General features: G+C 40.0%; 1 protein-coding gene across 3 annotated transcripts in view; it reads right to left on the bottom strand.

Moving 5' to 3' along the window:
• Positions 1-237: 237 nt before the first annotated feature.
• The window catches only part of LOC117776315 (zinc finger protein 236-like), a 52,861-nt gene continuing 37,872 nt past the window's right edge, over positions 238-15,226 (bottom strand). The window contains exons 23-32 of one of the 3 annotated variants that reach the window (XM_034610147.1): positions 13,867-14,003; positions 11,621-11,852; positions 11,348-11,539; positions 10,336-10,494; positions 8,689-8,846; positions 8,412-8,540; positions 7,591-7,785; positions 6,030-6,159; positions 3,691-3,864; positions 238-1,324 (exon numbers count right to left, since the gene is read on the bottom strand). In XM_034610147.1, coding sequence (XP_034466038.1) covers positions 1,203-1,324; positions 3,691-3,864; positions 6,030-6,159; positions 7,591-7,785; positions 8,412-8,540; positions 8,689-8,846; positions 10,336-10,494; positions 11,348-11,539; positions 11,621-11,852; positions 13,867-14,003 — 1,628 coding nt within the window. In that variant the 3' untranslated portion in view covers positions 238-1,202. Of the gene's footprint in view, positions 1,325-3,273; positions 3,360-3,642; positions 3,865-6,029; positions 6,160-7,590; positions 7,786-8,411; positions 8,541-8,688; positions 8,847-10,335; positions 10,495-11,347; positions 11,540-11,620; positions 11,853-13,866; positions 14,004-15,226 lie in introns of those variants that run through there. The other 2 variants (XM_034610145.1, XM_034610146.1) reach the window with 2 other exon arrangements.

The following is a 15,226-nucleotide window of genomic DNA, read 5'->3' as shown; positions in this document are numbered from 1 at the left end:
TTCACTTGTGATCAGATCACAAACAACACGTTAATACCAAATGTGTACGTGGCGTATTTGTGTTGAAGAGAGAGAGGGAAACTGAGAAACAGGAGGAATCAGTCACCAGTGTATCTGTGATATGAACAAAACAAGGATCCTGGTGACAAAACATTGTTCAATCGAGCAATTACATCTGTGTTGTAAACTCCAACATGCAGACTATTCTAAACAGCAACAAAAAGAAACGAGTTTAAATTTGTAGAAAAATTACTTTAATCTCCTTAATTTACTATGGACAATAGAAAATACAACTGCAAAAAAAGAAAAAAAAAAAGCTTATTGTCTGTACATTGGCTTTGCTTCATTACAAATGCAACATTTTTGCCCAAATTACATAATTCCAAACAAACCTATGTTGTGCCAGTTCATCAGAAAATATATACGCAATCTAACTAGACTATTTACAGCATGAACTAAATGATCGGATGGCTGCAGGAAACATGATGCTGACATGTTCAGTCAAAAAGCTCCAGAACAGCGTCCTCACAGACGATCTTTACAAACACGTGTGATGCTGCTTTGTAACTGAAACAGACATTTAATGACAAACTGCAATTGATATTTCACTTCAACACAAAATATGTACAGTATAAATAAGTTAAAAAAAACTGTTGTAAACCAGTGAAAAAACGATTTCTACGCTATGTGCCATCTCAGAAGCCATGGCAGCAGGGCGGTTGTTGGCAGCTCCATGTTCAGAACTGGGAGCAGAACAATAAGGAAGAGACAACAAACTCGTCTCTGGGGAACCTCTTTTTCGCAGAACTCATGTTTCCTCTCTTTTGAACAGAGGCAGCGTTAGAGGGACTGGAGGAGAATACTTTGGGATGCCTGTGTTTATTGAGCCGAACCTCTCCGGAGGTTGTCATATTGATGGAAATCAGAGAGTAGAAAAACAGATAAATGTCATTAAGCCAATCAGAGGGAACCAGACTCTCTTTAGTTCTCTGCTAATTTGGACTAACAGCAGGGGGCTGCTGCCGCCACGGTAAAAGCCCTCGATTTACAGTGGAGCAAATCTAAAAGGTCTTAAATGTCTCCTTCGAACCGAATAACCCTTTTGAGAGGAGGAATATGTTGGACATATTCATTCAGTTGTAAAACGCAGTGCTTAGTACGCTGCTCAGTGCTTTTTGACTCTTAGGACTCGTGGTTCGTGTTTAGGAAAAGACATTTTGCCAGTCTCCTGATGATTCAGGAACAACCTCCAGGTCAAGTTCCGACGTTACTTCAACCTGAGGTGCTGTTTCGTCTTGGCTCAGGGACACTTCTTGGATCTGACCTGGAAACAGAAAAGGGGGGGGGGGGGGAATGAAGAATAAAAGTGACTTTGCATGAGTCTCATGATGCGAAAAATAACCCTCCTGAGCTGGGTAATAATGGAGCTTTGTGAACCAGAAGGAAAAGCCATTAACAGGCAGTTACAGAGCAGCACCAGCAGCTCAGATCCTGTATTCAATTTGCCAGTGGCTGACATGCAAATGAGACCATCCTTCAAACAACAATCTCTGCTCACTCCTCCAACATTTGTTTTAATATCTCACACCCCCCATTTGCTCTTTCTTCAGAGACCATGTCAGTTACACAAACGACATAATAAGAGCTGACAGATGTGAAATATGCTCATTGTGAATATGGCATGAGTCATGTGTCACAGTACATTCAGCCGGAAATAACTTCAGCACTGAACAACAAGCGAGTCACTTCGGTGCAGAGCTTCAGTCTCCTGCTGGAGGCCACACACGGAATTGAGTCTTACAGTGGGAGTCATTTAATTATTTCCCTCTATTTTCACTCTATATCTCAAACACTTCAAACAGATATTCATTAAGTTGCAGGCGTATGAGTGTGTGAAGCCTCTGGTGTTTCTCACAAGCAGAAACACTGCACCAGAGTCCGTCTCTTTAAAATGGACGAACAACATGGACTTGTCAAAGACTGTAAATAACCACTCGCACATGAAACTGATGAGAGAATATCCCGAAAAGGCAGAGGACCAAGGATGCCTTGTGTGCTTTCTACCACCTCAGTCGTTAGCAATTCTTGTTCTATTAAAAATATATATTTATGAATAACACATAAGAAATACGAATAGAGGTGATTTAATGTTGAGACAAGACTTCCATAACAAAGACAAACTGTCAGTTCCCCTTCAGTATCCTCTCTCTTACTGTTTTCAGACAAGAAAAATGATATTTTCCTGCTATAGTCGCACGTAGCTGGGATGGTGACTGTGTGACCCTGTTCCCTTGTCAAAGTTGTACTTAAAAACTGGGCAACTTTCCAGATGTTTAACAATATTTCACACATCTCCAAAACATTTGCCCTGACCTGGAAATATATGCTTTACTTTCTACAGCTCTTGCAGGATGCACACAACGAGGGAACACCTTGAAAGAAGCTACTATCTTGCTTTATTCCTGGCGACACTACATAAGCCATCACTTCAGACATGACTTTTTAAAATAATCTGCCACCCAGTCAGTGGGAGGAATAATCATCTCCCCAAAAGTTTCCACAACTTTTGTGGAGTGGATTTTTCAAGTTGAATAAGTAGAACAGATCCGTCAGCATAGTTCTCCTCCTCAGGTCAACTTCAATAAGTGCCTGCCAGGCTCTGAGGCGGGATGAGTGAGTGATTTGAAAAACAGTGTGGGTGTGTGTCTGTCCCACTCTTGTTCAAGGTTAACCAAAGGGGAGCTACAGTCCAAACCTTGACCAAGACTGACAGAAAGATGTGACGACTTCAATTCAGGACACGTGTCTGCTGATATCAAAGATATGCAAACGAACAAAGATGACAGATCCGTCATTGCAGTTATTAGGGGTCGATTAATATAGCATTGGGGCTGTAATGAAATGAAATGAATGAAACAATGAAAACTGATGACAATGAAAATCTAGCACATGAACGATGGGGAATCCCAGCCAACTCTCTAAGGTAATGTTGTTAGTATTGAGATTAATGTTACCAGTTATATTTAGACGCCTTAATGTTAACAGTAACGGTAACATTGCTGCTGTTTTTTCGCTTGCTAGAAAACAAGTAGGCTGTTTCTCCTTGTATGTGAAGCAGCGCTGCAAATTTTCCAGTTATGTAAAATTTTATTTTTAAATTTAGTAATATCACATAATATAACAGAATCTTTCAGGATGGCTCCTGGAGGAGGGCGAATACAGTTGGAGGCCCCAGGGATCTCATTATAAAATTTTAATCTATCCTGATACACTGGTAATTACTGTTCCTCAAAGAAAGCGAGCTAAGAAGAAATAGAGAGATGATAAATGTCGCACATTTGCCCAATGGCACAAACAGCCTGTGTGTGTGTGTGTGTGTGTGTGTGTGTGTGTGTGTGTGTGTGTGTGTGTGTGCATACACATTAGCAGTAAGTGTGAGGGTGACTGAGTGCTGCCATTGTCACGTTCTCAACAGAAGAAGAACAGAGCTTGAGAGAGAGTTGATGTTCCAGCAGGGGAAGGCCGAAGCATCCTCAAGAGCCTTACAAAAACTTAGTCACCACAGTCTGTTTATGTAGGAAATAGGAAAAAGTAGTTATGTGGACTGTGTGTGACGGCCATGTGACACACAGTCATGTACACATGCACGTGTGTGTGTATGTGTGTGTGTGATACCATCCAGCTGCTCACCGTAGCCGTGGGATCTCTTCATGTGGTGTTTCATGTTGCTCTTCTGTGTGAACCTGATGCTGCACATCTCACACTTGAAGGGCTTCTTTCCAGTGTGTTTGACCATGTGGACCTGCAGAGCGCTCTTCTGGTTGAAGGCCTTGTCGCACTGACTACATTTGAAGGGACGCTCCCCTGCACAAACACATGGACAAATGTAGCATTTAGCGTTTTTCTTCATCTTTAAACCACTGTCAGAGCAGTAGATATTTGGTATTGTACATCGACCTGACTAGTGCAAACAAATGGCTCCATTATTGAGATTATTAGACAATATTTAATGTGACGGAAAGAAAAGGCTGCAAGCTCTTACTTTCTCTTCAAATTAGGCAAAACTGCAACTATTGATGGTTTTTATCATCACCTAAACTGCTGATTAATTGTATCTGTGCCACTTGGTCTATTTCATTTCTAACTTCTCAGATGTGATTTCTCAAAAGGTATTGAACCCCAAAATTTTCAATATACAGTGGGGTCCAAAATTTCCATTATGGGAAAGCATGTTCAGACTTTTTGTCTTAAATACATGATAAAATGATTTGCTGCAGATAATCGACTAATCGCTGAGATCAATAATTGTTTTGTCTCTACTTCAAAGCTTTCCCCCATTGTTGTGACATTTTGAGGTAAGTCCATTTTCTTTGTTGGTGACAGTCTAAACAATAACTGAATATTAAAGCTGCTTTCAGACAACTGAAGTCTGGATATCCTCCTGAACGTATCCAAAGGGGCTGTATAAAAACAAATCAGCACTCTGACTCCTCACGTACAAAACCCTTAGTTAGATGTTTTATCTTTTCTGGTTTTATTATGAAATTGCAATGTCAGCAATACTTCATTCAATCCGCTGCTAGAATCGTAACTTAATATCCTCCAGTATATATAGAGCATTTCTTAACATCTATATATGCTTGTCAGTGTCTTCTTGAGACCAAAGAACAGAATAGCAGGGAAAGTTTAAACTTTAGCCCCTGGATGATTTTATTCCCTCAAGCAAAGATATGTTGAGATGTTCTGATATAAAAATGACAAAAACTTACACATAGCAAATATCTTATCTAACTTTAAATGCAAAGATATGCCAGCTAAATCACTTGAGGGACCTTTTGGCTGCTTGCCGAGCCCTTTCATTCAACGCACATTCTTTAAGCTGTAGATGGGGACACGAGTGAACAGCAGCTACACCACATATAAACATTAGCAAAAAATCTAAAGATTAGACAGAGAATGGAAGCTTTATCCCTGTAACTCTTTTTCAATGATGCTTAGAGACAAAAGGCAGAAAAAATAGACTCCACAAGGTTGGGAGACGAACCAATCGTAATCTTTCTTAACAGTATTCAAATAAGTCTATTCAAATGGTAATATGCAGAGTGAATAGTTTTCTTCTTATGTACATTGGGGGCTGATAATCATGTCTGGGTGCCTGGGATTTCACAGGGACGAGAGACATTCGAGGCATTTAGCTGCTTAGTCACTGCGTCTGTATAAATGTATGAATTAGTGGGAGTGAAAGCTGACAGCTGTTAAATATCACATCCAGCTGGGAAGAATGTGGTTGTTCAGGACTGTGTCAGGACTCTTTATTGATCTGAACACATTTATATGTTTTTACAGGTCAATAATCGCTCTATGTGGGAAGGTGTAGGAAGCCATTTCCCTGTGTAAAATTAGGAATTTAACAACATGGAAGCAAATAAAGTTCCACATTTTATCACAAGCATGTTGCTGTGGAGCACAAGATGGATTTTTGACATATGTTATAGAATAAATAAACCATGACACTGATAATATCTACCCATGATAAAACATACATTTTGTGATGGTGGCAAATGTTTAACTTCCTCAAACCTCACAGATGTATGATGAAAATAATCCTGTGAAAGTCTGTCCTGTTATATTTAAACCCCTCAAGTTTTCAATATCAAATTCGACAGTATGAAATAAAGTAATGAATAAATGAATACAAGAATAACTTGTATAAAATGTAGTTACTTTTTTGAAATATATAGAGTGAACAAAAATAATTATTGTAATAATAAAACAACAATGACAAAACTGTAATTTAATGTTAATGAATTAAGTTAATTATTATTATTATTACATTCTTTCAAAAATTGTTAGTTCATTTACTTATACAATGTATTCATGATTATTTAATAATTGCTTTTTTAATAGACAGTTTTCAGGCTGCATAGGTGGTGAAAAAAAGCTATAAATAGTGGCTTTTAATGTGAAGCACAATGCTGTAATTATTGTTATGATGTCGACAAAAGTCATAATAAATGTTCTCTTCTCACCTGTGTGTGTTCGGTTGTGTCTCTCCAGCTGGCTGCGCTTGGCGAAGGCTTTCACGCAGGAGGAGCAGTTGAAGACTCTGGGTTTCTGGGAGCTGGGTGAGGGGCCCGGCTGGTGCACCCGTTCATGTTCCTGAACACAGATCCAAACATTTTATTTCACCGTTACAGCCGAGGACACAAGGTTCCTGCTCTACCATGTGACTAGAGCTAAAGATGTTTGTCAATTTTTGGCTTTAGGAAGAATTGACCGTTGAAACAGAAATAAGAGCGATTGTGGATGTAACTGCATCAAGAAAGGGCAGAGGGTGTTTAGGGTCATGGTGGTGATAGTGTTTGTTACAGTCCCTTGGGTACGTTTGGGAAAAAAACAAGAGAACTGAGTAAATATGCAACAAACTGAAAAACACTTGTTGCTGTCCTGTCCTCTTTATTTACCTTGATCACGATGTTTGCCCTCAGCACTGCCTTTTCCCAAAAACTGTAATTCTTCTTTTAAAAAATTCAACAACCTTTGAAAATGCCCAACCCTACACTGAGGTTAATTAATGCATGTTCTGATTGTCTGTGTTGCAGATTTAGAAAAATGACCAGGTAACTTCAAACGTGAATGCAGGCTGGAGGCCACAGTGGACCGATACACCAGGTCTCCTTTAATCTGTCTGGATCATGTGATGTAAAATGCTCGGCTCTTCCCTGTGAGAGGCGACCAATGCTCTCTAGCATACAGTATGTAGCACTGCCCGTCGAGCAGAAACTGCTGCAATTCATTATTTTTCTGTGTTCTAATTATAAAGCCATGGTTTAGGTTTTCTGGCTATAATTAAAATTGCAAATTTATTATCCACAGGCAAACAAAATGAAAAATAAAAGCGATACCAATTTATCTCTCTCACCGCTGGGCCTTTTAAAAAATCTAAAATCAACATCCGACTTCTCATTGTAGACTAATGAGCAGCCTGGGGACCTGGAGAGGATGAAGATTGGTCACTCTCACTCTGACATGTACCTTATCTCAGTGTCATGAGAGACAATTACTGCTCAGCATATTGAGGCATGTGTATTAAAGTAAAAGCCTGTGGCACATGATTTGTTGGAAAAAGAATGGAGCCGTATCCTCCCCGTCCTCCTTTATCCTCCTGATCTGAGGAAGTCCACATTTATGTGCTCTGATGTTTCAATGACGTGAAGAGAATGGCGCGAATAGAGAAGTGCACATGCTCTCTCCATAATTGGGCTGCAAAACAAATAAGTTGAAGTGTTTTGTTTTGTTGTGGAGAGTGACAGTTTACAAGAGTCTATCTGAAATCAATTTGATAAAATTCCTTATTTTTGCCTCATGCAAAGAGACAACACTTTCCTCACTGACCCTTAAATCTATTGTGTTTTCAGCCTGGGGAGGAGGAGGGGGGGGGGGGGGGGGGGGGGGCACAGATGACTAAAAATAAGATATGCGTTTCTTTCATGAATGGTATTCATTCATATACAATGCTCAATTCTGTTAAAATGGCCACTTTGCCTATAGAGAGGAAGCAGTGCAAAATGCCTGTCATCCGACTCTTACCTTCAGGTGTGTAGCTCGCTTGAAAGCCTTGTTACAGAGGCTGCAGACATGACAGCGGTCCTTGCCATGAGCTTGCCTGCAATGGCGTCGCAGTGAGTTGGCATTCTGGCACACCTGGTTACAGTAGTAACACTGGTTCCGGTTTTCACCCTCCATCTGTGTGTCCTTCTCTCCCTTGTGTCCATCGTCAGGAATCTAAAACACACAGACATTGATAACTTAAGATTGATACACATACATAACCGTAGTGTTTTCAGTCTGCTCTTGTGTCACAAATTAAAACTGTCTGAAACTCAGGGTGCATATTTCCACAGAATTTTTTTCAACTCGTGATTTTATATCCTTTATAAAAGCCCCAAATATCCATACACATTAGTGTAAGTCAAATTCATAGTTTCCACATCCACCAGTCAGATGGGGTCCGCTATGGTCCTTGTAATGTAAATTAGGGTGCACACGGACCTCTATGCCTGCATCTGCATGCAAACCCAGAATTTGTGATCGTGTTGACTGTACGTGTCGATTGCACATTTTCCAAAGAACAATATATCCACCTACTGAAATAGAATGTGGGATCAGGTAGGCATGAGTGGAACTCCTGACTGATGTAGACAATAATTTTAGTAGAAATGAAGCCGTGGGCATGTACGCGTGACAGGAACAGGTACACAACTCTCAGCAGACACAGAATGCAGAAAGTTTGGTCAAACCATGAGAATCCACTGGTAGACACTTCCCCTCAAGATAGCTTGAGTTGCCATTTCAAGTATTTGCTCAATTCACTTTGTTTGGCATCTCCCCCTTGATTCAAACACACTCACATTATACCCGTTGTCTGACGCTCCGTTTGCAGATTGTGAATGGTGGCTGACCAGTATGACCTGCTGGCCTGAGCCGCCTGACTGCCCCGACAGACCAGAGTCATTCAGCACCGCAGGGAATGTCTGACTCTGAGGAGCAGAAGGATAAAACATCTGTCAAACTACATTATGTTACCTTTGATTTTCACACATTGATAATTACATCACTTGAACTGCTCTGCAGTCAACTCATTTTTGGCCAATTCGGACATTAAGTCTGTTCACAACTATTTTTTACCTGTGTGTTGAGATTAAGCGTGACGCCATCCAGCATTCCCTGTGCATCAGCAAGGGTAAGTGTAACACTGCCATCGCTGGCGTCGCCTCCCGGTGACATCACGAGGCTCTGGGACACAGCTGTGTGTGACAGGGTGGTGCTGGGTGTCAGGCTGTTTCCTGAAAAGTTGAAGATAGACACTGTGTGTTAGACTCATTGAGCTTTTTACTGCAGTGACTAGTTTTCAGCCAATAGCAGGAGTCCCTGGCTGAATTCGCATTGTGGCCAATGTTGTATTCACACTATATTCAAGTGGGAAGTTGCTGGAATTGGTGCAGGATAATAAATGTTTGATGAAAAGAAACAGGGTAAAAAAGGAGAAGCATGTGAACACATTTTTGCGTTCGAAAAACCTCCATAGTTCAAAAGCATTTCATTCATTTGTTTCCCTCAAAAGACAATGGTAAAGAAAATATTTAATTTGATTTGTTTTTACGTCTCTGCCGGGTATTGTGTTTTCATTCTAAGTTTTTTATTTTGATTATATATTTTCATAACAACATGGGACTTATGAGGAGAAAGATCAAAGATGTAAAAAATAACCTTTGAATGGAAATTATTTAAATAAATAAAAAAAAGTAACATGGTCAATTTAAATTACATTTAATTTAACAACTCTCAGAATGAAGGATGGTCTCATTATAGGAAATAGAGATTAATTTGGAATTAAATCCTTCAATGGTGCAATGGGGGGGTTTCTATGGTTACAGGCCACAATGTGAGTTGGTTTAGAGCAGGCATTGTCATGATGACCACAACATGTTTACCTGTGTTCACTGAGGTCACTGTAACCAGCTGGGTGCTAAAAAATAGTACTGACCAAACGAACAAGGAGGAACTTCCATTATGTTACTGGTGAATAACCAACATCGAAGTTTAATAAATATGGGCTCCATACAATTTGTCTGTCAAAGCGCAGGTTGAACTGTATTTGCATAGAGAGAGACAAGAATGTGACTCTGACCAGAAAACATAATATAGAAAAGTATAAAACAGCTGAGTGAAACAGAGGGGTTGGTTTAATTGTAAGCATGAATTTATGAGAGGCTTTTCCAATCTATTCTATCTTATAGAGATATAATTTTAAAAAGGCATGGAGGTAATCAATTAACATTAGAAAGCTGCAAGTAGATGCACTCTGCTAACAACTACATTTCACCCTCTCATTTCACAGACATGAATTTGCTTACTGTCACAAAATGTCATGAGTCTAATTTGATTGATATGTAAATGCATGCAAAAATTATACAAGCAGTCGCACAGAAGGTGATACTGCATGGCTGGCAGTAAGGGAACAAATTGAGATAGAGTGAAAAAAATACAGAACAAAACAATAGAAGGGCGGACTGTTTGCCCCACTAGCTCCTGGACATTATGGAACCTCTTTGCTGTTTGGATCTTGCAGTGGCATGACTTCAACTTAATTGTGTCATAGATGAGAGGAACGCAGAGTGCGCAGTCATTTTTTTTAAAGGAACTAAAATTGCTGATCAGCCTTTCCGCTGCACAACAGAACAGTTGCTTAAGGGACTGAGGCTGGTTTGAATTCACTGTATGAATTTTAAGAAAGATACTATTTTGCCCACACATTGGTATACCAGTCCTCACCTGCCATTCCAGTGCTGGCGGGGCTGTGAGGTAGGAGGTGGTCATTGCTGATGGTCAAGGTTGCACTTGTGGGCTGGCCACTGAGCGGTGATGCCAGTCTGAGGCTGCCATTGATCTCGGCACCATTGTGGTTGCTATGCTGGGGGAGCAGATCTTGACCTGAAGGAATGTGGCAAAAAGGCCTTTTAAATCCAGAATCCAAGAAAACTAGCTATTGTTTTATTTTTATTTCATTAAGGTAGGATAGGGCGTAGAATATTTCGGTCAATTTGAGGAAGAACAATGATGTTCTTTACATCTTCAAGGAATGCTAAAGCTTCCTAAATTTGGACCAACTTGAAGACTGAAAGTGACTTCAGACATTTTGCCTGGAACGCATGCACTGAGAACTAATCACTTCTTTTAAACTTTCTGTTATTAACAAGAACAAATCAGTAATCAGAATGTCATGGTGCAGAAAAATAAAAAATAAATAACAGGGTTATAAATTAGAAGTTTAAAAGAAAAGTTTATAAATACATACGATACGTTTGCTATTTACTTTGTTTAAAGGATTTAAATCAGATTTTTGAATGAAAGAATAGTAACAGCCAGAGGAAATAATCTGACTGCTCCAGTCATGCCAGCAGCATTGATCTTTGCTGACTCATGGGGGCTCAGAAGCTCAAACTTCCCTCTACAGTGGATACAGCTTTTATCCTCTGCTGATATATACATTTTAATAGTCCTGTGAAGAAGATGTATAGCTCATAACCTCTTATACGGAGGCTTTTATTCTTGATTTGTGAAGCAGCTTCGAAGTAAAAAAAAAGGAATGTGAGTTGTTATTGAGTTTGTTATTTCTCTCCTGGCAAACAAGTTCAACTGGGTGAGGAAATCAATAAATGTGGTGCTGATCCTTGAGCATATTTTTGTTTGCTATTGATACTCTGGTTTAGTATTTGTTCAAAGAGAAGGTAAATGTATACAGCCTTGTAATTGCATGTTATCTTTTGAAAGATCATATTCATACCTGATATGGTTAGGGTAATCTCTTGAGTGTTTCCTGCCCCGTTGCTAGAACCAGCAGCTGAGGCCTGGGCCTGTACCTGGGCTAAGGCTTGCGTAAAGCTGGAGTTGTTGATGGTCAGTGTGATCTCCTGACCGTTGCTGCCTCCGGCTACCAGCCCAGAGCTGCTTATTACATGGCTTAGGTCATGAGAACCTGCAAGAACAAAAGTAAATGATGCTGTTATTCAGCTCATAACCGAGGGTGTCAGATTACATTTTCCCCAAGCAAACATACCTGCGGCATCCTGCTCAGAGAGGCCAGCCATCGTGACCTGAGCAGACGTGATGGTGGGGGGCTGCAGGGCCAGGCTGGTCAGGGGGTGGAGGACGACATTGGCCGACACAGAGGGGTCGCTGCTGGACATGAGCTGACTGTTAGAGTGGGAAACGAGGCCATTGTCGACGCTCAGGGGATGAGAGAGGAGGCCGCCCTGTTGCAAGGTCTGCTGGAGGAGGGCATGGTCAATCTAGGAAGAGGAAGAAATACTTTAGATGACAGAGGTAGGCCAAGGTTTAAAGGGAAATCAAAATTTCTATCCACTACTTTTACATGATACTGCAGCTCTGCTGAATCTCATTCTGGTGCTCTGGGATTTCACTCAACTGCTCATTTTCATCCCTCACACTTAATATCATTCTTAGTCCAATTCAATATGAGGGATAATCACATTCTCAAGTTCTAGAAGTACAGTACACAGTACATATAATGTTGGCAAGGATTCAGTGAGCTGTGCTGTGAGCTACACAGCTCTGTTTATTTTAAGGCAACATTTGTTGTACAACAACTATCAGTGGATTACTTTGCTGTCTTCTTATAGAACTCTGCCTTGTGGACATAAATTATTTGAATATTCAGGGAGCTGAGCAGCTGCTCAGAAGAGCCTACGGCTGCTGATTGAAGGTTTGAGGAGGAGGGTTTGCATTGTGCTCCTTTCCCTTTACAATCTAAAACTGTAGAAAACAAAAATAAGGCTCTAATGTTGCATAAAGATTTTTAAAAAATTTCATTTTTAACTATGCATTTTGTAGATCAGTCGATCTTCTACTTAAAGGTTCAGTGTGTAGAATGTAGTGACATCTAGTTGTGAAGTTGCATGTTGCAGCTGAATACCGCTCACCTAGGGCAGGGTGATAAAACGATATAGATAATTATTGAGATATAACTTGTCCGAGATCATCGATTACTAACTATTTTAGAATATAGGACTAGATGGTGAATATCCCAGGGGCTTATCAGTTTGTGTGTGAACGGGGCAGAGACGAGCGGGGACACACACACACACGCACACGCACACACACACACACACACACACACACACACACACACACACTCCCGCAGAAAGAAGTTCCTCCCGCAGATTACGACGTAACGCAGTGTTTTAACTTCATTGTTGCAGAAGACGTGACGCCCCATTTATCCAGGAAAATAAATATGCATTCAACAGGTTTTTATAAAGATCAGTTCTAATTGTGAGTGATTAGAAAACATCAGAGGACTAGAGTCCCTTGTTGACCAGCGGATGAATCTGATTCATGATAAGATAAGATAAAACTTTATAGCTCCACAAACCAGGAAAATTCATATCGATATCTGATATGAAAAAAGATTATTTTCCATATCCTCCAGCTCTACCCTCACCTCACTCTCCCCTTCCAAACATGAAAGAAAACCTTGGGTAGCATTTAAATGGCGGCCTCCATAGAGAGGACCCACTCCTGATGTAAATATAAAGTATTTAAATATAAAGGGCTCATTCTAGGTTAAAGAAATCAATTAAATCAATTAAGATGATCACACTCTAGTGAAAACATCACTAGGATTATTTTATATAATTTCTGCCAATAGATTCCTTTCATCTAAATCTTACACTGAACCCTTAATTTGCTTTTCACTGTAACAGAAATATTCACTGTACAAATATGTAAGAGATAAAATATATAAGCCACAGACAAGAGACAGCCTGGGTTAAATGTGGGTTAAATTATGGAAAATGCTAATACTTTATATATGTAATATTAGGTAACACAGATACCATTATATATGGGCCAATTACAGATAGTATGCGTCTCTATTATTGGCTCATGAGCTCATGAACAGCATTTTAACGTGTTCACAAGGCTTTTGATAAGTCACAATGACCTTGACCTTTGACCACCAAAATCTCATCAGTTCTCTTGTTTCCAAGGGAATGTGTGTACCAAATTTGACGAAATTCCCTCAAGAAGATGAGATTTTGTCTTCACAAGAATGGGATGGACGGACAATCCTAAAACATAATACCTCCAGCCACTGGTTACTGGCGCAGAGGCATAAAAATAATCTGCAGAACAGCAGCTCAGTTTTATCAATAAACTAAGAACCTGTTTCATGAAAGACAAGGCCAACATTAACCAACCTTACTTTTCCACAACTAAAGGTGATTACAAAAACATGGATAATAACACAAGGCTCAGTAGGACGTGTGTGTTTTTGTGTGTAACCTGTAGCGTGATGTTGTTGGTATCGATGCCAGAGATCTGTACGTTGGGGCACACCAGGTTAGCAGGCGTCAACTGAAGGTGGATGCCGTCCAGTGTGGTCAGACCTTCTGGGAGAGACACAGTCAGGTCTCCAGCAGCTGCAACACAAACACACACACATAATATCAATATTTTTTTCTAATATGACTAATTAACCCTCCAGTTAGCCGAGTGACACATTGCATCAATATTTGTTTACTTTTTATAATCAATGATTATTGAATTATCATAAATTCTTAACTCAATCCACTATTTATGACTTGATAAGCAGGTTAGAGCATGTAAAGATGGTTTGTAAACAAAGTAAAAGGCAAATACATAATCTTACATCTCAAAACAAAGAAAAGATGTGAACGGATGAAATACAACATATTACGTGTACTGTTAGGGCTCTGAGCTACAAAAACACACTGATGCTTTCTGTTGAAGTAAGAATATCCCAGAACTACAGGTACTTAAAAAGCTCATGAATAAGTTCCAAAAGGCTGAGTCACAACAAGGAGAATCTTGCCATGTTTTTAGTTTTTCCCCCAGATGATGAAAGGATAGTGAGAGAGAGAGAGAGAGAGAGAGAGAGAGAGAGAGAGAGAGAGAGAGAGAGAGAGAGCATAAGGCTGCATCTTAACACCCTTACATGGCACCATGCTGGATTGTTTATCTTTCAACTGTATATAAAAAGTGGATAATGCAATTTGTAGCCTTAGTCTGTGCAGTGGCACTCCAGGGATGGAGCCACTGCAGCAAGGTTCTGTCAATACAGGTGCTCCAACAATCATGAGCCATTCTTAGCTGTCAATCATGATAATTCAAACTTACTGCAAAAATTGACACTTGAAAATACATCAGTGAGATCAGAACTACCTAAGTGACAGAAATCATATTTGAGAAAAGATATTTGAATTGTATGTTGGTGCCTCAAGGGTCATGTGTGTCATATCAAGAGATGTCATAATGTAGATTTCAGAATTTCTTTCAATTCTGAGGCTTATATAGGCTACGTATATTTTCCTTCACCACTTTTATACCAATTGAGAACCAACACTTTTATCAGCACACACAGGGAAACCTTCATTGCTAGGCTGCTGAAGTGTGAAAACCTGTTACTGAGGCACAAAATGCAGCTGAGTGGAGTCAGACATCACAAGTGAATGATTGGAAGCTCTTAAGTGGGCTTTTAGTACCACATTAAAGCAGGGATGTCCTGAAAACGAGGAAAGAGAGCACACGGAAGGTGGCCTGTGGCGATAAAGCATCTTCTCATCAGGTATTGTGATGTCATTCATCTTATCCTGAGCTACAGCAATGATGGTGACAATTGAAT

Source organism: Hippoglossus hippoglossus, chromosome 16 (genome assembly GCF_009819705.1).
Source record: "Hippoglossus hippoglossus isolate fHipHip1 chromosome 16, fHipHip1.pri, whole genome shotgun sequence".
In the NCBI taxonomy this organism is placed as follows: domain Eukaryota; kingdom Metazoa; phylum Chordata; class Actinopteri; order Pleuronectiformes; family Pleuronectidae; genus Hippoglossus; species Hippoglossus hippoglossus.
This window is presented reverse-complemented; position numbering and strand designations above follow the sequence as displayed.